Source organism: Balaenoptera physalus, assembly GCF_965194825.1.
Source record: "Balaenoptera physalus genome assembly, chromosome: 6".
In the NCBI taxonomy this organism is placed as follows: Eukaryota; Metazoa; Chordata; class Mammalia; order Artiodactyla; family Balaenopteridae; genus Balaenoptera; species Balaenoptera physalus.
Genome location: NC_138885.1, coordinates 3603735 through 3628491, shown reverse-complemented (window position 1 = coordinate 3628491; position 24757 = coordinate 3603735). Strand labels below are relative to the sequence as shown.

Here is a 24757-nt window from a genome sequence, read left to right as displayed (position 1 = left end):
GTTAGCATCCAAGGTTTCCAGTATGAGGGGGAAAAAAATTCTAGGCTTTAGGTATTGCTACCTTTGCAACCCACACCTAGGAGTGGAGGGGAGGAGGCATGAGTATAGTCAAATAAACAAACAGAAAACCAGTGTTCTACAGTTCTGAGGTTCCTTGTTCTTGCTAAGGCCAGAGAACTTGAAAAGTCCCAGGCATCAGCTGGAAAGAGGATGAGCATGGACCTAGGCTTGAACAGGTGCCTCCTAAGGGTGTCAGGTGAGTAACTTTAGGATTTTTAGGGACAGTGATGAAGGTGAAACTGTGAAGAAACCAAGTCATTTTAGGACATAAGAAAATAATATCTATGACAGGGCCAATGGCTAACATGGAATGCAGGCTCCTAGGAATTCCTGGCTGCAGGAGGATGGAACCTGGGGCAGCCAGCTCAGTGAGCATGCTAGGCACAGGTGGATGGGCAAGAAGAGCCATGGGCTGCTTCCGTGGGCACTGGGGATATTGCTGAACTGGAGCCCTTGGGGACCATGTGGAGTAGTATCACTTTGATCTACAGTTAGGGGTGTGGGGCAAGTATCCAGACAGAAAATCTTAACTTACTTAATGTCCATGGAAGCAGAAAAATTTTGCCTAATATTGGCTTAAAAGGCGAGGGTGATCGCAATACCTTTAGATTTCAGCAAACACAAGCTCCTCGTGGGGAGTATGAGTGGGGGGACCCTAAACACTTGGAACTAACCTGTACCCTTTGACTAAAGGGAGACCAAAGGCTTGTTATTTCTCTATCCCTGGGTACGTGGTATCCCAGGTTCTTCCCCATTTTAGTGACAGAGTCCATTTCCAACTCTCAAAAGCATGTGCTGTATGGTAGTTAATGGTGTGGGGAAAACTACAGCAGTGAAAGAGGAGAGCTTCAGTGGGTCCCATTGTGCTGGCATCCTTGGACAAGCTTTCACTGCAGGAGTGTTGCCCACATTCTAGCTGCTGCTGTAGCAGTGATCCCATGACTTTGTAAGCACTCATGACAAAACTGTATTCATCACAGTAAAAGGAATTGGCCTTTCCCTGCCCCCAGCATAGACCCTCAACAGAAAAGACTGTGACTGATTCCTTGATCTCAGAGTCCCTAAAATCTTTTGAATATTATATATAGAATTTTGAAAAGCTGTTGAGTAAATTATTGTGTGCATCTGATATAAAAACAAGCTTCAAGATCTAGAATGAAATGTGTTCACAGTTATTTTAAATAATAAGCAAGAATATTTACTTATACACAAAAGAGAGCAGGAGTGGCCATGCTAGTATGAAACAGAACAGACTTTAAGACAAAAATTGTTACTGTAGACAAAGAAGGACATTTTTTTTTGGCTGCATTGTGTCTTCGTTGCTGCGCGCGGGCTCTCTAGTTGTGGAGAGCAGGGGCTACTCCTCGTTGCGATGCATGGGCTTCTCATTGCTGTGGCTTCTCTTGTTGTGGAACAAGGGCTCTAGGCACGCGGGCTTCAGTAGTTGTGGCTCGTGGGCTCTAGAGCGCAAGCTCAGTAGTTGTGGCACACGGGCTTAGTTGCTCCACGGTATGTGGGATCTTCCCGGACCAGGGCTCGAACCCGTGTTCCCTGCATTGGCAGGCGGATTCTCAACCACTGCGCCACCAGGGAAGCCCAAGAAGGACATTTTATGACAATGAAAATGTCTACTGTAAGTCTATACTTGATTTCCTTTGTTTTCTAAGCTTCTTTAGGATATAAAATAACAAAGTTTACATTACCTTTATTATAAGTTACAACAATATATTGTTGGGTTTGTAACATAAAAAATGTAACATATATAACAATAATAAAATAAAGAAACACCACTGATCTGTTCTTTGTGTCTATAAATTTGGTTTTGTTGAAAATTTTTTTAATTGAAATATAGTTGATTTGCATTATTAGTTTCAGGTGTTCAGCAAAGTGATTCAGTTATTTATATGTATTTTTTTAGATTATTTTCCATTATAGGTTATTACAAGATATTGAATACTGTTTTCTGTGTTATACAGTAAATTCTTATTGCTTTTCTATTTTATATATAGTAATGTGTATCTGTTAACCCCATACTCCCTATTTATCTGCCCCTCCCTTTCCCCTTTGGTAACCATAATTTTGTTTTCTGTGTCTGTGAGTCTATTTCTGTTTTGTATATAGATTCATTTGCATTATTTTTAGAGTCCACACGTAAGTGATATCATATAATGTTTGTCTTTGACTTAACTTCACTTAGTATGATATTCTCTAGGTCTATCCACATTGCTACAAATGGCAATATTTCATTCTTTTTAATGGCTGAGTAATGTTCCATTTTGTGTGTGTGTGTGCACACACACCCCACATCTTCTTTATCTGTTCATCTGTTGATAGACACTTAGGTTGCTTCCGTGTCTTGGTTATTGTAAATCATGCTGCTGTGAACATCAGGCTGCATGTATCTTTTCAGATTAGAGTTTTCATCTTTTCCCAATATATAACCAAGAGTGGGATTGCTGGATAATATGATAGCTCTATTTTTAGTTCTTTAAGGAACCTCCATACTGTTTTCCATAGTGGCTGCACCAATTTATATCCCTACCAACAGTGTAGAAGAGTTCCCTTTTCTCCACACCCTCTCCAGTATTTATTATTTGTATAGTTTTTGATGATAGCCGTTCTAACAGGTGTGAGGCGATACCTCATTGTGGTTTTGATTTGCATTTCTCTAATAATTAGCGATGTTGAGCATCTCTTCATGTGCCTGTTGGCCACCTGTATGTCTTCTTTGGAGAAATGTCTTTAGATCTTCTGCCCATTTTTTGATTGGGTTGTTTGTTTTTTGATATTGAGTTGTATAAGCTGTTTGTATATTTTGGAAATTAAGCCCTTGTTGGTTGTGTCATTTGCAAATATTTTCTCCCATTCTTTTTGGGGTTGTCTTTTTGTTTTGTTGATGGTTTCCTGTGCTGTGCAAAAGTTTTTAAGTTTGATTAGGTACCATTTGTTTATATTTGCTTTTATTTCTTTTGCCTTGGGAGTCTGATCTAAGAAAATATTGCTACGATTTATGTCAGAGAATGTTTTGCCTATGTTCTCTTTTAGGAGTTTTATGGTGTCATGTCTTATATTTAGGTCTTTATGCCATTTTGAGTTTATGTTTGTACATGGTGTGAGGGAGTGTTTTAATTTCATTGATTTACGTCACGCTGTCCAGCTTTCCCAACACCACTTGCTGAAGAGAATGTCTTCTCCATTGTATATTCTTGCCTCCTTTGTCGAAGATTAATTGACCATAGGTGTATAGGTTTATTTCTGGGCTCTCTATCCTGTTCCATTGATCTGTCTGTTTTTGTGCCAGTACCATGCTGCCTTAATTACTGTAGCTTTGTAGTATTGTCTGAAGTCTGGGAGGATTATGCCTCCAGCTTAGTTCTTTTTCTTCAGGATTGCTTTGACAATTCTGTGTCTCTTTTTTTTTTTTTTTTCAGATTCCACATGTAAGTAAAAGACATTCTCTAAAATAGCCACAGTGTGATTAGCACATTTGGGAAATTGAACAAGGATTCTGTACTAATAGTTGATCATTGTTCTGCAGTGTTCACTACAGGGCATTCTTCAGCTCAGCTCTACTTTCTGATATGTAGGACATCATGGGCCACATTTGTATCAGACACACTCAGAAGGACATGGGACAGGAGCCACAGCCAGTGTCAGGCCCTCTCTGTTGGAGCCTGGTAGCAGAGGCAGAGCATGGTTTAGGGGCCCAGAGGCAGAACTGCAGCAGACGGTGCCACAGCTGCCCAGCCTTACAAGCCTCATGCCCTCCAGTATAAAGTCATAGAGGCAGAACTCCCAGGCCCTGAAAGAGCTGTTCCTATTCTCAGAGGTATTGCACTAGGGGAGCCCAACCTCCAGTCAGATGCCATTTGCTCATCGGAGGTCATTTTTACCTTAAGTGCTGTCCCCTGGCCACATGGCTGTCAGCTTTATAGTCGCATTCTCATGCAGAAAGTGAAGGAGTTTTGTTACTCAATTATCTACAACAATCCATATTGAAGTTTTGCGAGTTGCCTCAACGCTGTCCTTTATAGCAACCTTTTTTCCCATCTAACATCATGTGTTTAGTCACATCTCTTTAGTTTCCTGTCATTTGCAACAGTAACTTAGCCTTTGTCTTTCATGACCTTGCCGATTTTGAAGCGTACAGGCCAGCTGATATGTGGACTATTTCACAATTTCCTCATGATTAGATTCAGGTGATGCACTCTGGCAGGAGCACTGCAGATGTGAACTTGTGCCTTTCTCAATGCACCCTCAGGAGGCACAGGATGTTGGTTTGTCCCACTGCTGATGGTGTCAACTTTGACCACTTAGTTAAGGTGATGTCCATCAAGGTCTTAGACTACTGTAAAGATAACTTTTTCCTTTTGTGATTAATAAAAAAGCTGGTGGAGGTGATTCATGGAGATTACGTGGCAATCCTGTCCCTCAGCAAACTTTCATTCACTTATTTTAGTCTCCATTGATGGTTCTTGCCTGAATCAGTTTTTACTGTGATGTTACCAAATGGTGCTATTTGAACTAGACCATTCCTTCCACTCTATCATTACTTATTGGTCTCATTTTCTTAAAAGTACTTTTTAAATACCTGTAGCTCTTCTCCTCAAAGAAGCAGGCTGGCTTCCTATGTTCATTATACCAAATTACTGAGAATTAAAACACCCAAATAGATTAGGTGTTTTAGTCTGAAGTGGAAAAATCCTGTTAGACTAGGAGCATTTTGACATACCTGAAGAAGGACAAAAGGAGGGATGGATGTGACGAGGAGACCTGCTCCCATCTCTGCCTGCCCTGGCATGCATTGGGACATAAGAGGGTAATCCAAGAGAGTAAAAGAGAAACCACTGTGTACAATGTCTGATCATTGAGTGAGTGTAAGGGTCTGCTTTCAACCATTTTCACATGGTTGCAAAAAGAGCCGTGTCACAAAGGTTCTACATTATGAAACTGTTTAAGTAGCAAGTCACTGAACCCTATACTAGAAAAATTATCATATAAATGGATTTCAGTAAATGCATGAGAGAACTGGACTTTGAAGATCAAATCTCGTTTGAAATTAACATATAAAAAGTTACTCCAAAGAATATTTGTCTCTAGGTGATGTGTTGAGCCCCCCTCCCAAATAAAGTACAATTTATAAAGATTTTGTTTGTTTGGGTCAGCTTGTGTTGATTGCAGAAAGTATTTTGCCACTTTTAATCATTTCTCATGCTGCTATTTATAGACTAAAGTTTCTTTGTAGGATGAATCAAAGTATGGCATTCATTATTCTTTTCAATTTTAGTTTTATTTAAAAATTCCTCTTTTAAGTATGTAGCTTGTAAATCTCTTGGTTCGTACTTTCCTGATGTTTTTGTCTCACTCTTTTACAGGTACCTCCTATTTAACAGACATTGTGTGGTGGGCAGGAACAATTGCAAGTAAGTACTCTTTGTGGTGAAGAGCTTGGTCTCCTTTTGTAAGATCAGTCATTTGTCTGCCAGGGCTGGATGGAGGGGGTGGGATGAGCTTAGCTTGTTCTTTGGAATAAGGACCGGGATGGTGGGAGACAGTGGAGGGTGAAGGCAGAGGATCCTGCTGCCTGCTGTTAGCCCTGACTTTTGTCCAGGTCAGACTGTCCTGGGCCTGAAGAAATTAAGCAGCTCCTGCTTCCTCATCTGTAGTTGGGCTGTGGGCATTTGGTGAATTTTTGCTCCACACAACTGGTTTTACAAAGGACAGTTTCTTCACTCAGCCTTAAGTACCAGATCAGAGGTCATGTGTTATAATATAAAAATAATAAAATTAGAGTTCAGAACTTTACATATATAAAGAAAAATTCTGTTAGATATTTCAGATATATCTTGAGGTCTTTTTGTCACACATTGTCTTTTAGGCAAGAAATTTTCTAGCAGACGTTGATTCATTGAAGAACTCATTTTTAAGCTCTATCTATCTATCTATCTATCTGTCTGTCTATCTCAGTGCAGCCCCAGGCACAGCCCTGTGCCGGCAGTAGTGTTTCCACTTGATGTGCCAGCAGCGTGTCACTGGAATAGATCCCAGGCCACTTGAAGGGACATGGAAAGCTCTACATGATCTGTCTTAAAACAGGGGTGTGTTAAGAAGAAAGTGGAAATATACTCTTGTACCCACTGTCAGTCACTGCTGGTTAGATTGGGAATTTCCATAGAGGGTTGAAACTAATTGGACCAGTGATACTATGGGGCCTGCTCTCCTCTGCTTTCAGGAGTCTTAATCATGCAAATGATGCCCCATATTTCCTTCCTCACCAGTAATGAAAAAGAAGTAGCCCTTTCAGAGCACAGTCTTGCAAAATTCAACTCTGTGATGAATGCTCAAAGAGATTTTTGTAATTGCAGTGATACCCTTGTGATTCTCTTGACAGTGGCTGTTGGCCAGATTGGAAACTTCCTGGCTTACACGGCGGTCCCCACAGTCCTGGTGACTCCTCTTGGTGCCCTTGGAGTGCCATTTGGGTGAGAGCTGGGATTCTGTGTTTTGGTTTTTAACGTGTAGTTTAGGTATAAGAAAACTTTTCATTTTCAATGTTTCTGTTAAAATAGTAAAAGTAGAAGTGTAACTGAAGATATGTCTTCAGTATTGCACTCCATATGGTTTAATTTTTATCCCTTCAGATTTAGTTGTATGAATTATTAACCCTCTCTTAGACATTTGCTTCAGTATATTTCAAATCCTAACTTATTCATGGATACCAACATGATGTCATCACTCTCCTGGTCTTTGCTCTGGAAGACTTCCTAGAGACTGGAGTCTTCCCAGCTCCTTGGCAAGTGATTCTGAGAAATCAATAAGCAAAACTAGTCAGTTGGTGTTTTATTTGGGTCCCTAGCATCCCCTGCTGGATGCTGGGCTGTCCCCTATCTCAGGAGATTATGGAGGTTGGGACAAATGATACATGGGCTCCAGTGGGTTGTGTAAAAGGATTCACGACTCACAACAGTCAATAGCAAATGTATCACCTGAGGAGAATGGCTCTGGTTTGGTCTGGAGTAGAACAGGAGCAACGCGGGGCCTTGAGTTTTTATTGCAGTTACGAAGTGAGCCAGGTGGAGGTTCCCATGCTCAGTCTGGGGTTTACATGGTTTGAAATTTTAGTGCCAAGGGCCTGAGGGTGTGAGCTGTCCTTCTTATCCGGTTGCCTGGATATGGGGCAAAAGGGAAAAGAGAGGACTGGGGACACGAAAGCAGCCAGCCACCACAAATGGGGTCTTTCTCTTTATTACACTTGGCTTACCTATGAAAATGATTTTATGAGACATTTATTAAATATATTAACACTTATCCTCTTGTGAACCTATTTATATTATTTTACCTTTGAAGAAATCATTAATAAACAGAGATAGAATAGAAGCGAAATAGCATCCAGGTTTCTAATTCATTGATATATTGGTATTCTGCTGTATTCCAGACAGAGCTCCAGATCCTTGCAAAGAAGTGTGTCTATGGTAGATGTATTTAATTGCGTACCTTAGCGTTACTTAGGCTTTAAGATTCTGTGGCCTAAAAAGCACAAAAGCGTTTTCCACGTGTGAACCTTTGAAAATGTGTTTGTAGTACATTGTTCTAATCCAAACATACGCCTAGTATCACATGTGGCTTAACATCACTTTGCATTTTGGATGGCCCTGAAAAGCTTAGATTACATGAGTGGCGCTCTCATTGGGGAATCACTACTTCAGCTTCTCAGAGCCCAGCCTCACTCTCCGTTTCCTGAAAAATAATCAGGCAAATAAACAACCCAACCATATGATCTTTGCACATTTAATGCGCACATATTAAAATGCCTTGCTTCATTAATTTCCAAAGAACTGTCTATTCTTAAGGACTTTGATAAGTCAAAGACTCCTCACTAGAAATGTTCACTGCTCCAGGTCTTCAGGAGACGTTTCCCAAAGAACCATGTGAGATGGCATTCTGGATTAAAAGAATGCTTTCAACTCAGGATCCCAATAAGAGGTTTTTTAAAAGAAAGAAAACAAATTAATTTGGAAAAAGTAAAGATATCAATATGTAGGTACATATGTATATGTATATTTAAAAGAAGTTTCTTTTTTTGTTAATGGGATGAGGTTGCTAGAATTACATAGAAACAGAAATGAAAAGAATGTGGCACTGGGAAAAAAGATGTCTAATATCAGTGAAATAGAATAGAGAGTTCCCAGATAGGTCCACTTTTCACTGCAGTGGTTTAATATATGATAAAGTAATCATCACAACAAAGAACTTTTAAAAAGGCCTTTAAAAATGTTTTATTTGGAATTAATTTCCAAATTACAGAAAAATTACAAGGTTAAGAATAATTAAAACAGCATCCAGGGACCTCCCTGGTGGTGCAGTGGTTAAGAATCCACCTGCCAGTGCAGGGGACATGGGTTTGAGCCCTGGTCCGGGAGGATCCCACATGCAGCAGAGCAACTGAGCCCGTGCGCCACAACTGCTGAGCCCATGTGCCGCAACTACTGAAGCCCGTGCTCCGCAACAAGAGAAGTCACCACAATAAGCCTGCGCACCACAACGAAGAGTAGCCCCTGCTTGCCGCAGCTAGAAAAAACCCGCTCACAGCAACAGACCCAACGCAGACAAAAATAAATAAATAAATAAATAAATTTATAAATTTATTAAAAAAAAAAAAAACAGCATCCATATACCCCTCACCCAGATACATCGATTGTTGACGTTCTATCCCACTTGCTCCATCATTTCCTTTCTCTGTATCAGGGTTTTTCAACCTTGATACTATCACCATTTGGGGCCAGATAATTCTTTGTTTTGGGGGGCTGACCTGTGCTTTTTAGGGTGTTTAGCAGCATCCCTGGCCTCCACCCACCAGATACTGGTAGCTCCCTCTCCCCAAAATGTCTCTGGACATAAGCAAATGTCCCCTTGTGGGGCAAATCACCTTTGTTTGAGAAGCACTTTTCTATTATGAATGTGGTGTTTGTTTTGTTTTTTGGATTTTTTTTTTGATCCATGTGAGAATAGTTACATATATCATGATCCTTTACCCTTAAACACTTTGACTTGTATTTCCTAAGACGAGAGACATCCTCTCCATAACAATAGTATGATCATCAATTTTGATAAATTTAACATTATTATAATAAATGTATCTTTCTAATCTGCCTTCCCCATTCCAATTTTGTTAAGTGAACCATTATACCATTATTCTATAACATTATCCTTATACCGCCATCCTTTATACCATTATTTTTCCTTCTAGTGCAAGAGCTAGTCTAGTATCTGCATTTAGTTGTCATATCTCCAGTTTAAAACAGAGGGTTTCTTTTCTTTTCTTTTTTTAAATAAATAGTTTTGGGAAAACTGGTAAACAATTTGTAGGAACATCAGTTTAAATCCTAATCATAGCACCATCAAAATGTGATCTAAGTGAATTAAGCATTATGTACAGGATGGCCATCCAAGTGTGAAATAGAAACAAATACAACATTGAATGGTTTGTTGATACTACATTCAGTTCCTGATTTGTGTAATGACATTATTTGATATGTTGAGGTGTGTTATCTCACTCAGCAGTGCAGAGTATGCTATGTAAAGCTGAAGTGAACCCAGTGTGTTAACTGGCATCTCCATTAATACCTACCTGAGTATCTGTGGCATGTAGCTACAGATAGTTTATGTCTCTGATTTTCATTGAACAAACCCGCATCTCTAGCACAAACCAGAGTAAGTCATATAGAGATTGTATCTGTAAAAAAGGAGAAAAAAAAGTTTAGCTATGTACCTAGAGTTTATGGTCCATGTATAGGAAAACTTTTAATGTGTTTCAGATCTTAGAAGGTTAAGAAGTTTCAAACATTTGAAGCAATAAAAATGAAAAGGTTAATTTTCCACACTAAAAGATAAAATAAGAAGGATGGAAAAACGATTTCAATATGACAGTAATTAAAGTGATGATATAAAGAATTTCTTGGACTTCCCTGGTGGCACAGTGGTTAAGAATCCGCCTGCCAATGCAGGGGACACGGGTTCAAGCCCTGGTCCGGGAAGATCCCACATGGCGCAGAGCAGCTAATTCCGTGCACCACAACTACTGAGCCTGCACTACAGAGCCCACGAGCCACAACTCCTGAAGGCTGGGTGCCTAGAGCCCGTGCTCTGCAACAAGAGAAGCCACCTCAATGAGAAGCCTGTGCACCGCAACGAAGAGTAGCCCCCACTCACCACAACTAGAGAAAGCCTGCACACAGCAACAAAGACCCAACACAGCTAAAAATAAGTAAATAAAATAAATAAATTTTTAAAATGTATATATATTAAAAAAAAGAATTTCTTAAATCGACCAAAATAATATGAAAACCCCAATAGATAAAATGACAAAGGGCAAAAGGTGCCACTTTATACATAGGAAAATAAATTTATTCCACTAATGTTAAACCTCATTTTCAATAAAATGCACATAAGCAAACAGATTTAATAAACACCATATATGTGTGTATGTGTGTGTGTATATATATACACACACAAACACTCACAAAGGAAGAAGAGGAAATAGAACTATGTAAGAGTAACATTATTGTATCTCACTGTAGTTAAGTTAGTATCAATTTGAAATGTATTCTGATAAGCCTTAGAGAAACCACAAGGAAAATAACTTCAAACAAGTATAGTGAAAAAAATCATTAAAGGAATTAAAATGCCACACTGTAAAGATTCACTTAATGCAGAAGAAGGCAGTGAGAAATAGGGAACAAAAAAAAGACGTGAAACATAGAAAACAAAAAGTAAGACGGCAAACATAATCTAACTATATCAATAAAAACATTAAATGTCAGTGGATTAAACAATCCAATTAAAAGGCAAAGACTGTCAGGCAGGATGAAAAACAAGATCCAGCTATATGCTTTCTACTTCAGACATACATTAGATTCAGAGATACAAATAGATTAAATGTAAGAGGAACAAAAAAGATATATTATGCAAATAGTAACCATAAGAAAGTTGGAGAGGCTATGTATCAGACAGAATAGACTGTAAAACAAAACAAAATAAAAGTTACTAGAGATGAAGAGAGACATTTTATAATGACAAAAGGGGCAGTCTGTTAGGAAGACATAACAATTATAAACAAATATGTACCTAAAAACAGAGATCCAAAATATATAAAAGAAAACCTGACAGAATGGAGAAATAGAAAGTTCAACAATAATAGTCACAGCCTTCAATACCCCACTTTCAATAATGGATAGAAAAACTAGGCAAATGATCATGAAGGAAATAGAAGACTTGAGTGACACTGTAACCAACTAGATAAAATAGACCTCTTTAGAACACTCCACCCAACAACAGCAGAATTCACCTTCTTCCCAAGTGTACGTGGAACATACTTCAGGATAGACCATGTGGTAGGCCTTTAAAATCATCAGTAAAGTTGAAAGGGTTGAAATCATTCTCTGACCACAGTGGAATGAAATTAGAAAGTAAAATCAGTGAACTTTGTGAAATTCACAAATATATGGAAATTAAATAACTTACTACTAAATGATCAATGGATCTGAAAAGAGATCTTGGGACTTCCCTGGTGGTCCAGTGGTTAAGAATTGGTCTTGCAATGCAGGGGACGCCAGTTCAATCCCTGGTTGGGGAGCTAAGATCCCACGTGCCGTGGGGCAACTAAGCCCACATGCTGCAACTAGAGAGCCCGCGTGCCACAACTAGGGAGCCCGTGTGCTGCCACTACTGAGCCTGTGCACTCTGGAGCCCGTGTGCCACAACTAGAGAGCCTGTGTGCCACAACTAATGAGCCCGCATGCTCTGGAGCCCGTGTTCCACAACTAGAGAGAAGCCCATGCGTCAGAAGTAGAGAGAAACCCATGCACCACAACAAAGAGCCCGCGTGCTGCAACTAAGACCCGACACAGCCAAAGAATAAATAAATAAATATTTAAAAAAATAAAAGAAATCACAAGGGAAATTAGAAAATACTTTGAGATGAACAAAAATGAAGAAACAGCATGCCAAAGTATTTAGGATTCAGCTAAAGCAGTACACGGAGAGAAATTTATATTTGTAAATGCCTACATTGAAAAAAAAAAAGGAAAGATCTCAAAATCAACAACTTAACCTTCCATCTTAAGACACTGGAAAAAGAGGACAAACTCAAAACAAATAGAAGGAAGGAAATAATAAAGATTAGCGCATAAATTAATGAAATAGAGAATAGAAAAACAATAGAGAAAATCAATAAAAGCAGTTAGTACCTTGAAAATATCATCCAAATTGATAAGACTTTAGCTGGACTGACAAAGCGAAAAAGAGAGAAGACTAAAAATACTAAAATCAGAAATGAAAGAGGAATATTACTACCAACTGTACAGAAATGAAAAGAATTAATAGGCAAATATTATAAACAACTGTATGCCAACGAGTTAGATAATGTAGGTGAAATGGACACATTCCTAGAAAGACACAAACTAACAAAACTGTTTTGAGAAGAAATAGAAAATCTGAAAAGATCTGTAACAAGTAAATAGATTGAATTAGTAAATAAAGTCTCCATCAGGGAAAAGCTTAGGTATAACTGGTGAATTCTACCAAACATCTAAAGAAGAATTAATAGCAATTCTTCACAAAGTCTTCCAAAAAATAGGAAAGGAGGGGTTCCTTCTCAGCTCACTCTGTGAAGTCAATGTTACCCTGGTAAGAAAACCAAACACAGCACAAGAAAACTACAAGCCAATTCTCTTACGAATATAGATGGATAAATCATCAACAAAATACTCTAATTGAGTCCAGCAATATATAAAAGGGGTTATATACCATGGCCAAGTGGGATTTATCTTAGGAATGCAAGGTGTATTTAACATCAAAAATAAAATAATCCACCACATCAATAGAATAAAGGGTGAACACCACATCTCAACAGACACAGAACCATTATTTTATAAAATTCAACACCCCTTCATGATGAAAACAATATGCTAGGAATAGAAGATAACTTCCTAATCTTGCAAAGGATCTCTATAGAAAAGCCCCAGCTAACATCATACTTACTGGTTAAAGACTGGATGCTTTCCCCCTAAGATTAAGAACAAGACAAGATGTCCAATATTTGCCACTTCTATTCAAAATTGTACTGGAGGTTCACCCAAAGCAGTTAGTCAAGCAAATGCATTAAAAGGCATCCAGATTGGAAAGGAAGAACTCAGCCTCCATCTCCCCACAATAATTAACAATTAGCTATCCATTAATGAAAACAGCTCTGGGAGAGCTCAGGAGTCACTTGAGAAAATTTAGTGATACAATGGAACCAAAAACCTGAGAATAACTGCAAGAAAAAGAAGGAAGAAGACAGCTTCATTTTGACTGCATTATCCCTTCCCCCAAGTTGGGATTGCTCAGTGCCATGAGGGAACTTCCCAGATAGGAACAGTTCCCCTGGCCAGGAAAGGAAGAATGGAGGAAGTGACCAGTTTCCCCAAGACTTACAGAGCACCACACGAAGCTCCCACCCAGATTGGCAAAACTGAAGTGTATTGAAATGGCTAGGAGCAAGGAAGAAAAGCAGGGGATACCGGTGGCAGCCATGCAGTGGGAGTGAGTGTGGTTCTCAGTGACCTGCTCTGCAGAAAAACTTAGCAGATTTCACCACCGTGGACCCCTGCATATTTCACCAACTTTTGCCCTATAGGTATTCGCGTTCACTGATGCCAGAAGCCCGAGTCCTTCCTTCCTCCGTTTCCCTACTCTCCTCTCCTGCACTTGGGGAGCCTGGGAACCACACGGGCAGCAGGCAGCCCTCTGTGGCCGTGTGAGTGCAAGACAGCAGCCTACACCTCCACAGCTGACCACCACCATGTACTTCCTTGCAGCTAGCATCTCCAGCTGTGCCTTTCCACACTGCAGGCCTCCACTGCAATGTGCAGGTTGGGAGCGGGTATCCTGGCAGCCACAGGAGAGCACTCTGGCCGCCAGCCTCCACAGCTACATGTTGGTCTGGATCAGGCCCTGTCTTCTGTCACTAGCCTGCACTGCTGCATTGACCTGCCGCCAGCCACTTGAGCTATGCACCTGCACACCCCTGGCCCAACTCCTGTCACCAGCCTCCATTACACTGTGCATGGCTTGTGAGGCTGGGGAGTGTGCAGCTACCGCAGGGCCATGGTAGGAATCCCGCAGCTACTAGTGAGCTTATAGTTGGTCTCTAGCCACTGGAGCCCAAGTGATACTATGGACCCCAGTACCCCTTGCGGCCACTATGGACCCTCAGCAGTACTCACCATGGAACACACAGTTGCTGATGATGTAGACCCTAGCAGCCTGAGCCAAAAGACGTTATGCCCCACCGGACCTGGTGCCACCGTATGCACCTGCTCTTGGTGCCCCGCACCACTGACCGAGGGCCACAGCGCACTTCAGCATGCCCCCACCCCTAGGTGAAAGTCTTCCCTTACCCGTAAAGTCTGGAAAAGGTGACTGCTTCTTCAAATGTGCAGACATGCAAAGCTGTAGGAATCATGAAGAATCAGGGAAACATGACTCCACCAAAAGAACCTCCAGTAACGCCCAAAGAAATAAAGATCCTGTATTTCCTAACAAAGAATTCATAATAACTGTTCCAAAGACTCTTAGCTACAAAAGAACACAGGTAAACAATTTAATGACATCAGGAAGACAACACAAGACCAAAATGAGAAGTTTAATGAGGAGATAGAAGATTTAAAACAAGAACCAAACAAATTTTGGAGCTGAAGAATGAAATGACAGAACTGAAGAATTCAACACAGAACTTTAACAGCAGATGACCGAACAGAAGAATCAGTGAGCTTGAAGACAGATCAACTGAAAATTCCAATATGAGGAACAAAAAGAAAAAAGAACGAAAAGGAATGAAGAAAGTTGGTGGGACTTACATGACACCATTAAGAGAAACAATGTAGGCATCATTGGAATCCCAGGAGAAGAAGAGAGGAAGAAAGGAGTAGAAAGCTTATGTAAAGGAAATAATGGCTGAGAACCTCCCAAACTTGGGGAGAGATTTGGACATCCAAGTTCATGAAGCTCATAGGTTACCCTAAAATTTCAGTCCCAAATGATCTTGTCCAATACACATTATAATAAAACTGTCTAAAATCAAAGACAGAGAATTTTAAAAGCAGCAAGAGAAAAAAAAATCATAGAAGGAAACCCCCATAAGGCTATCAATGGATTTCTGAACAGAGACCTTGCAGTCCAGGAGAAAAGGGGATGATATATTTGAAGTGCTGAAAGGAAGAAACTGCCAAGAATACTATACCCCGCAAAGTTGTCCTTCAGAAATGAAGGCGAGAAGAAGACTTTCCTTACGCACGTGGCTCCCGGAGCCTCCTGTCCCTCCCCCTGTCCCTCAAGCATTCTTCTCACCATTTAAAGTGAAGTGTGCATTCATTGTAACAGTGATTTGACTTTGATGGGTTATCTGAAGCATTCTTCAGTCTCCTTGCCACACAAATTATATGAAAAAGTATTCGCCAAAATGACCAACACAAAGGGAGAGAGGAGAGGCACCCGCTACATGTTCTCTAGGCCTTTTAGAAAACATGGAGTTGTTCCTTTGGCCACATACATGCGAATCTACAAGAAAGGTGATATTGTAGATATCAAGGGAATGGGCACTGTTCAAAAAGTAATGCCCCACAAATGTTACCATGGCAAAACTGGGAGAGTCTATAGTGTTACCCAGCATGCTGTTGGCATCATTGTAAATGAACAAGTTAAGGGCAAGATTCTTGCCAAGAGAATTAATGTACATATCGAGCATATTCCTGGACTGTAAAAAAAAAAAAAGACTTTCCCTAACAAATAAAAGCTGAGGGAGTTTATCACCACTAGACCTGCCTACAAGAAATGTCTGAAGGAGTTCTCCAAGCTGAAATGAAAGGACACTGGTTGGTAACATGGAAATATATGAAAATATACAACACACTGGCCAAAGTAAGCATATAGTCAGATTCAGAATGCTGAATACAGAACACTGTAATATGGTGGTGTGTTAACTACCTAACTCTAGTATAAATGTTGAAGGATAAAAGTCTTAAAAAAGGGCCATAGCTACCACAGTTGATCAATGGATACACAGTAGAAAAAGATGTAAATTGTGGCATCAAAAATATGAAAAAAAGGAGGGAATAAAAGATTAGAGGTTCTGTGTGCAATAGAAGTTAAATTGTTATGAGTGTAAAATAGACTGTTATATCTCTAAGATGTCTTAATGTAAGCCTCATGGTAACCACAAAACAAAACCTTCAGTAGATTCACAAACAAGAGAAGGGAATCAACGGATATCACAATGGAAAAATCAGCAGTTCACAAAGGACGGCAGCAAGAGAGAAGGAGAGGTACAAGAGAACTCCAATAAGCCAGAAAAGAGTTAATGAGATGGCATTGATAAGTCCTTACCTATCAATAATTACTCTGAGTGTTAAAGGATTGATTTCTCCAATCAAAACACATAGAGTGGCTAGATGGATTAAAAAATAGAACCCTGGTATATGCTTCCTACAAGAGATTCACTTCAGTTTTAAGGAAACACATACACTCAAAGTGAAGGGATGGAAAAAGATCTTCCTTGCCAGTGGGAACCAAAAGAGAGCAGGAGTAGCTATACTTATATCAGACAAAGTAGACTTTAACCTGAAAACAGTAGCAAAAGGCAGAGAAGGTCATTACACAATAATAAAGTGGTCAATTCATCAAAAATATAACAATCACAAATATATTCACACCCAACATCAGAGCATCTAAATATATTAAGCAGATATTAACAGATCTGAAGGGAAAAATAGATGACAATACAATAATGGTAAAAGACTTCAATACCCCACTTTCAACAATGGATAGATCATCCAGACAGAAAATCAAGGAAACATGGAACTTGAACCCTATGTTAGACCAATCTAACATATACAGAACATCCTATCCAACAGCAGCACAGTACACATTCTTCTCAAATGTGCAGGAAACATTTTCCAGGATAGATCTTACAATAGGTCACAAACAAGTGTTAGCAAATTTAAGAAGATTGAAGTCATACCCAGTATCTTTTCCGACCACAGTGGTATGAAACTACAAATCAATAACAGGAGGAAAGCTGGAAAATTCACAAATATGTGGATATTAAATAAACACTCCTGAACAACCAATGTGTCAAAGAAGAAATCAAATGGGATATCCAAAAGTATCTGGAAACCAATGAAAATGGAGACCTAATATATCAAAAGCTATGGGACGCTGCAAAAGCAGATCTAAGAGGGAAGTTTACAGCAATAAATGCCTACATTAAGACAAAAGAAAGATATCAAATAACCTAATTTTTTACCTCAAGGAACTAGAAAAAGAACAAACTATCCCCAATGTAGGCAGAAAGAAGGAAATAAAAAGCCAAGCAGAAATAAATGAAATTACATCCATAAAAACAATAGAGATGCTTAACAAAACTAAGAGCTGCTTTTTTTTTTTAAATAGATAAACAAAATTGAGAAACTTTTAGCTAGACTACCTAAGGAAAAAGAGAGAAGATTCAAATAAATAAAATCAGAAGTGAAAGAGGAGGCATTACAACTGAATGACAGACGTAGAAAGGATCATGAAACTATGAACAATTCTACACCAACAAATTGGGTAACCTAGGAAAAAACAGATAAATTCCTAGAACATGCAACCTACCATGACTGAATCATGAAGAGATAGAAAATCTGAACAGGAGAAGATTGAATCAGTAATTTAAAACATCCCAGCAAAGAAAAGTCCAGGAAGAGATGGCTTCACAGGTGAATTCTATCAAATATTTAAAGGAGAATTAATACTAATCCTTCTCAAATCTTCCCAAAAGTTGAAGAGGAGGGAACACTTCCAAACTCATTTTACAAGGCCAGCATTACTGTGACACCAAAACCAGACAAGGACACTACAAAAAAGGAAATTACTTACCAATATCACTGATGAATATTGGATGCAAAAATTCTCAACAAAATATTAGCAAACTGAATTCAGCAATACACTAGAAAATCATATACCATGATCAAGTGGGGTTTGTACCAGGGATGCAGGGATAGTTCAGTATCCACAAATCAATCAGTGTGATATACCACATTAACAAAATGAAGGGTAAAAATCATATGATCATGTCAATAGATGCAGAAAAAGCATTTGACAATATCCAGTATCTATTCATGACAAAAACTCTCAACAAACTGGGTACAGGGGGAACATACTGCAACATAATAAAGGTCACATAGGACAATCCCACAGCTAACTTTATACTTAACAGTGAAAAGCCAAAGGCTTTTTCTCTAAGATCAGGAACAAGACAAGGATGCCCACTCTTGCCACTTTTATTGAGCATAATACTGGAAGTCCTAGCCAGAGCAAGGCAAGAAAAAGCAATAAAAGGCATCCAAATGGGAAAGGAAGAAGTAAAACTGTCTCTACTTGCAGCTGACATAATATTGTATATAGAAAACCCCAAAGACTCTACCAAAAAACTGTTATAACTGATAAATAAATTCACTGAAGTTGCAAGATACAAAATCAATGTACAAAAATCAGTTGTGTTTCTACACACTAAGAAAAACAATCAGAAAAAGAAATCAAGAAAACAATCCCATTTACAGTTGCATCAAAAAGGATAAAATAGGGACTTCCCTGGCAGTCCAGTGGTTAAGACTCTGAGCTTCCAGTGCAGAGGGTGCAGGTTCAAACCCTGGTCGGGGAACTAAGGTCCTGCATGACACGTGGTGTGGCCAAAAAAATAAATAAATAAAATACCTAGGAATAAATTTAACCAAGAAGGCAAAAGACTTGTACACTGAAAACTATTAACCCATTGATGAAAAAAATTGAAGAAGACACAAATAAAGGCAAAGATATTCCATTCTTATAGATTGGAAGAATTAATATTGTTAAAATGTCCATACTATCCAGTGCAATCTATGGATTCAGTGCAATCCTATCAAGATTCCAGTGGCATTTTTTCACAGAAATAGAGCAAACAATCCTGAAATTTGTATGGATCCATAAAAAACAAAGATAGACAAAGCAATCTTGAGAAAGAACAAAGCTGGAGGCATCAAGCTTACTGAGTTCAAATTATATTGTAAGCTATAGTAATTCAAACAGTATGGTATTTATTTATTTATTATTTATTTATTTATTTGTTTGTTTATTTATTTATTTATTTATGGTTACGTTGGGTCTTCGTTGCTGCATGTGGGCTTTCTCTAGTTGCGGCGAGCGGGGGCTACTCTTCATTGCGGTGCACGGGCTTCTCATTGCGGTGGTTTCTCTTGCTGCTGAGCACAGGCTCTAGGCATGTGACTCTAGAGGGCAGGCTCAGTAGTTGTGGTACACAGGCTTCGTTGCTCTGCGGCTTGTGGGATCTTCCCAGACCAGGGATCGAACCAGTATCCTCTGCATTGGCAGGCGGTTTCTTAACCACTGTGCCACCAGGGAAGTCCCAACAGTATGGCGTTGGCATAAAAACAGACACGTAGATCAGTGGAGCAGAATAGAGAACCCAGAAACAAACCCACACGTATATGGTCAATTAATTTAAGACAAAAGTGTCAAGAATATAATGGAGAAACGATAGTCTCTTCCATAAAACTGGTCAGGCCACATGTAAAAGAATGAAGCTGGATCACTATCTTACACTGTACACAAAAATTAACTCAAAACAGATTAAAGAGTTGAACATAAGACCTGAAACTATAAAACTCCTAGAAGAAAAACATAAGGAGTAAGCTCCTTGATATTGCTCTTGGCAATTTTTTTGACCTGACATCAAAAACAAAGGCAACAAATGCAAAAATAAGTAAGTGGACTACATCAGACCAAAAAGCTTCTACACGGGGACTTCCCTGGTGGTCCAGTGGTTAAGACTTTGCCTACCAATGCAGAGAGTGCGGGTTCGATCCCTGGTCAGGGAGCTAGGGTCCCACATGCCTCACAGCCAAAAAACCAAAACATAAAACAGAAGTAATATTATAACAAATTCAATAAAGACTACAAAATCAAAAAAAAATCTTCTAAAAAATCAATAAAAAGCTTCTGCACAGCAATGGAAACCATCAACAAAATACAAGGACAATTTATAGGATGAGAAAAAATATGTACAAATCATAGATCTGGTAAGGGGTTAATCTCCAAATTATATAAAGAAATCTTACAACTCAGTAGCAAAAAAAAAAATCACAAACAATCTGATTAAAACATGGGCAGAGGAACTGAATAAATATTTTTCCAAAGAAGACATACAGGTGGCCAATAGGTACATGAAAAGACACACAACATCATTAGTCATGGGGGAAATTTATATCAAAACCACAATGAGATATCACCTCACACCTGTTAGAATGGCTGTCATAAAAAATAAACGAGATAAGTGTTGGCAAGGGTGTGGAGAAAAGGGAACCCTTGTGCACTCCTTGTGTACTGTTTCCTTCTTCATTCATCTGTCAGTGGACACTTAAGTTGCCTCCACATTTTAGCTGTTGTGCATCATGCTGCTATGAACTTGGGTGTACAAATTTCTCTTCAAGACATTGCTGTCAATTCTACAGCACATTTTTTTGTTTGTTTACTATTACTATAAGTTTATTAAGATAGTTTATTGACTCTCTCTTGGCATTACATTTCTTTCCCCCTCTTTCCATTGCCTTTTATCACACCGCTCCTCACTCCCCCCTCCCACCTCTGCTCTCCTCCCCAACCCCTCCAGTGAGGACGCTGCTCCTCTGTGCTGTTGTGGCCCTGATGCCGACATGTAACTTGTGCCTCCACCTCAGGCCAACTCTCCAGGTAGATGTGTGATTAGTTCTGTAGGTCATTTAACTTAGGGGGTGGCCACCTTTTTCTGTAAAGGTCCAGATGGTAAATATTTCAGGCCTTGTGGGCCATGTGGCCTCTGTTGCAGCTGCTCGCCTCTACCATTGTAGTGGAAAGTAGCCAGAGACCAGACTAACTGTGTAGACATGGCTGTGTTCCAGTAAGACGTTATTCACAAAAACAGGTGAAGGGCTGGACTGGGCCTTCAGCCATAGTCTGTGGACTCCTGATTTAAGTCAAAGAGATTTTGTATGCTTTTTGTTTAATCTCAGCTCAGAAGGTAGCAGGCTTTAGTTACTGCAGCCCAGGAAAAGTGAGAGGAGAAAGGTTTTGAGCCTAGACAGCTGGTGGATTTCCTGCTGGGGAAGCCTGTTAGGTAGATGGCCCCTATTCCTGCCGCACTGGGGTCGTCCATTCGCAGTCACAGAGGGGAGGCAAGGACTAGTTCTCCATGAGGAGCATACTCAGGAGGTAAGCAGTTGCCCACATCTTTATCTGGTGTGTCCTTAAATGACACGGTACTCTATTGACCATGTGTCTAGTGTCTCTAAACTGGATGCCCTAACATCTGCCCTGCATGCCTATGCCGCACACGCCTCGTTCTGGACCGTCCGGTCCCGAGTCACCTTGCCTTGGCTCACATGTCCCTTGGCACGCGCACCTCTCTCCTCGGGAGGAGTTCTCCTGCTCAGGCGTGCGTTTCAAATCTAAACCAACCGATCCAGAGCCCACACCCCAACCACCTCCTTTTTTGGACTCTCACACTCCTGCCCACTACCCACCTGCTCTGATCCCCCAGGACCAAGTCATAGACAGCTAGGGACAGCCCGTGCCCAAGCGCCACTGAGCTCTTCCCGCTGGCCAGTCCTAAACTGCTTGCACTGCCTTACACACCCCTTCCCCCAGAGACCACAGTGAAGTGAAGGCTCTTGCTACAGCCCTCCGCAACCCGCCAGCGCCTCCTGACCAACGCTAGCACTTCCCTGTGCCATCCTGCATAGGGCACTACGGCCCTCAGCTCGGAGACTGTGAGCAATAAACTGTCTTTTTCAATGGCAGTTGTTTCCTGATCTGTTGGCCTTGGCATTCCTCAAGTTGTTACACACTCTGTTTTATAGCAGGGCTGTTTAATTTGTACTCTGGTGTAAGACCAAGAGTGGAATAAGAGGTGAGTTGGCCTCGCCGTGCAGGATTACCCTGCCCCTTTCTTCCATATGCCTGGCAGCCCTCTCCCCCGGCATAGGCCCACCCATTGTCCCAGGCTGACTCCAGCCCACCTCTTATTCTCGGAGCCGCCCACTCCTCTGTTGCTGCCTCTCCGTGCAGCTGTGTGGAGCCCCCCAATTTAACGTCCAGTTCTGTATTATTATATCCTGTGTGGTTTCTTTCAGGGATGTTGCTTATTTTCCCAGCTACACTGCTGGGTCTCCTTGGGGACCAGGCTGTCCAGGGCCAGGGACACAAAGTGCTGTAAGGGAAAGATGGAAGCTTTGACCTCTCCATGGTTTCACCTCTTGTTAGCTTTGTGGCCTTGGGTTCAGTGCTGATCCTTTCTGAGGTTTGGTTTCCTTATCTGTGAAATGAGGATGAATGCAAATAGTCCTGTATATATATTGATATCTGGGTCTGGTGTGCCCTCCCCGTGGATGTTCATGTTCCCTGAGTGCCTTTGGCTTGGACACCAGCAAACTGACAATGGCCAATCCCATGATTTAGAAAAAGCCCAGGTTTCCCCATTCAAATTGTATACTGATGTTATACAGGGAAATAAGAAACACTGTTACCAGTCTTAAGATTACAGATGTTTTATGAGGAAGCTTTTTTTTTTGCATTAAATAAGTAATGTGACCACATTTTAAAAGTTTCCATATTAGAGAAGAGAAAAATAATCACCCATACTCTTTCTACCATAATTCAGTTACTATTAGCATTTTGATTTTTTTTTATTTGTGCATTTTCTCACTTAATTTATTTTAACTTAAGTGTTCTGATCATGAATTACTTGTAATTATTTTAAGGATTTTCATATCCTGCTTTCCTACTTAACATAGTTTCTTTGGACTGTGTACTTTTAAAAATATGGAAGCAATATTTCTATTTTTGATCAATCATAAAACTTATTTTTCTACCCTGGTATATTTCATATCTACTGAAATAATATAATATAGTGGTATGAGTTAAGAGTATCATTATGTACTGGCTATGCATGGAATTGGCATGAAGATCCTATTTGTACTGAAATAGCAACTTCAATAAATTCCTAATCTTTGTACACTTAAAAACTAATTTAAAAATAAAATGTGACTGTAAAGAAGATGTAGCTTTAATAACATCTGCAGTTAGAAGAAACAGGTCAAGATAGTTTGATTTAATCATATCTTATTTTAAAATTGAAGGTCCATTTTAGCTTCTTACCTTCTGAAAGAAAAGCTCAACATCTTGGGCAAGTTGGGGTGTCTACTAAGCTGTGCGGGTTCTGTCGTGCTGATTATCCACTCCCCGAAATCTGAGAGTGTGACCACTCAGGCTGAGCTGGAGGAGAAGCTGACCAACCCAGGTAACTCAGAGCCATGGTGCCAGAGAGCTTGCCACCTCCGGCGCAGTTTTCCCGGCTGGGGCTGTACCCTCCGCCCCGCTGTGGTCTGTCCTCCAGGCCCTTGGCTCCTCTTTGCTCACCACTGTCCGCTGCTGCCCCCCGGGGCTGCCCTGCTGCCCTGGCCCCTGTGCTGCCTCCTGGGACCCGGACCTTGTGCATGGACGCCGTCCCTGCCCTGCATCTGTGGTGCAGCAGGAGGCGCCCATTCTGTGGGATCGGCCCCAGGCTGCCCCTCTCAGGACCACCATGCGTCCAGGCCTCCATGCTTCCCTCTGAAGGGAAGCTCTCAGAGAGCCGAGGTCTGATTTAATTCATCTTTAGAGCCCCTGCAGAGCCCTGTACTTTTTTTTTTTTTGGTATCTACTTTTGACATAATTTCTTTTTTTTTTTCATAACTGCAATCACCACCACCCCTTCCCCCTGATGAGAGAAAGCCCAAACTACTGCGCACTCAGGCCCAGCTGCTTTTTCTGAAATAAAGCCTGCGCACTTGCATTCAGGCTACTTCTGATTTTCCCACAAACACAGCCCACACTTCGGCAGTATTTTATGTTTGCACGTGCTGCTCTCTGCTCCACTACCCCTTGCCCAGTTTATAGGTCAGGCTCCCAAGCAGCTTTCAGCTGTAGTGTCTTCCTGAATCTTCCCCTGCAGCAGAGCTCCATAGTCTTTTTCTTATCCTTGGGGAAGAGGGGCTCCCACCACCTGCTTGCTGATACACATGTCCAGGCTGTTCCCAGCCCTCAGGCCCAGTGCCTGGCACCCCCTTTACAATCTGGGAATGAAATTCATGGAAATTACAACGTAATGCCCTAAGAACAGTACTTTGGAACAAAATAGAATGCTCAGGTACAACTATAGGAGAAGACATATTAAAGCCAGCAGACCCCACACCGTGTGTGCTGCGAATCTGGCAGGTGCAAAACAGACCGACATGGAGGTGTTGTGCTATTGACTCAAACACTAAGGATTTTGCCATCAGCAATGGGATCCTCTTTTTTTTTTTTTTTTTTTTTGGCTGTGCCAGGTGGCCTGCCAGATCTCAGTTCCCTGACCAGGGATTGAACCTGGGCCCCGGCAGTGAAAGCCTGGAATCCTAACCACTAGACCACCAGGGAACTCTCAACAATGGGATCTTCTGAAACGGAGAATAACTCTTGAAGTTCTGAAAAATTCAATGTCTATTAAATCCTTGCCAAATTACTCTGTTTTACACATAAACCAGGTTCTAGGCCCTGATTATTATAAACATTT

General features: G+C 40.5%; 1 protein-coding gene across 3 annotated transcripts in view; it reads left to right on the top strand.

Moving 5' to 3' along the window:
- NIPA1 (NIPA magnesium transporter 1) overlaps positions 1–24757 on the top strand; it is a 41351-nt gene that overhangs the window by 10120 nt on the left and 6474 nt on the right. For all 3 annotated transcript variants that reach the window (XM_082465706.1, XM_082465704.1, XM_082465705.1), the window contains 3 exons: positions 5436–5483; positions 6452–6542; positions 23304–23464. In XM_082465706.1, coding sequence (XP_082321832.1) covers positions 5436–5483; positions 6452–6542; positions 23304–23464 — 300 coding nt within the window. The remainder of the gene's footprint in view (positions 1–5435; positions 5484–6451; positions 6543–23303; positions 23465–24757) is intronic.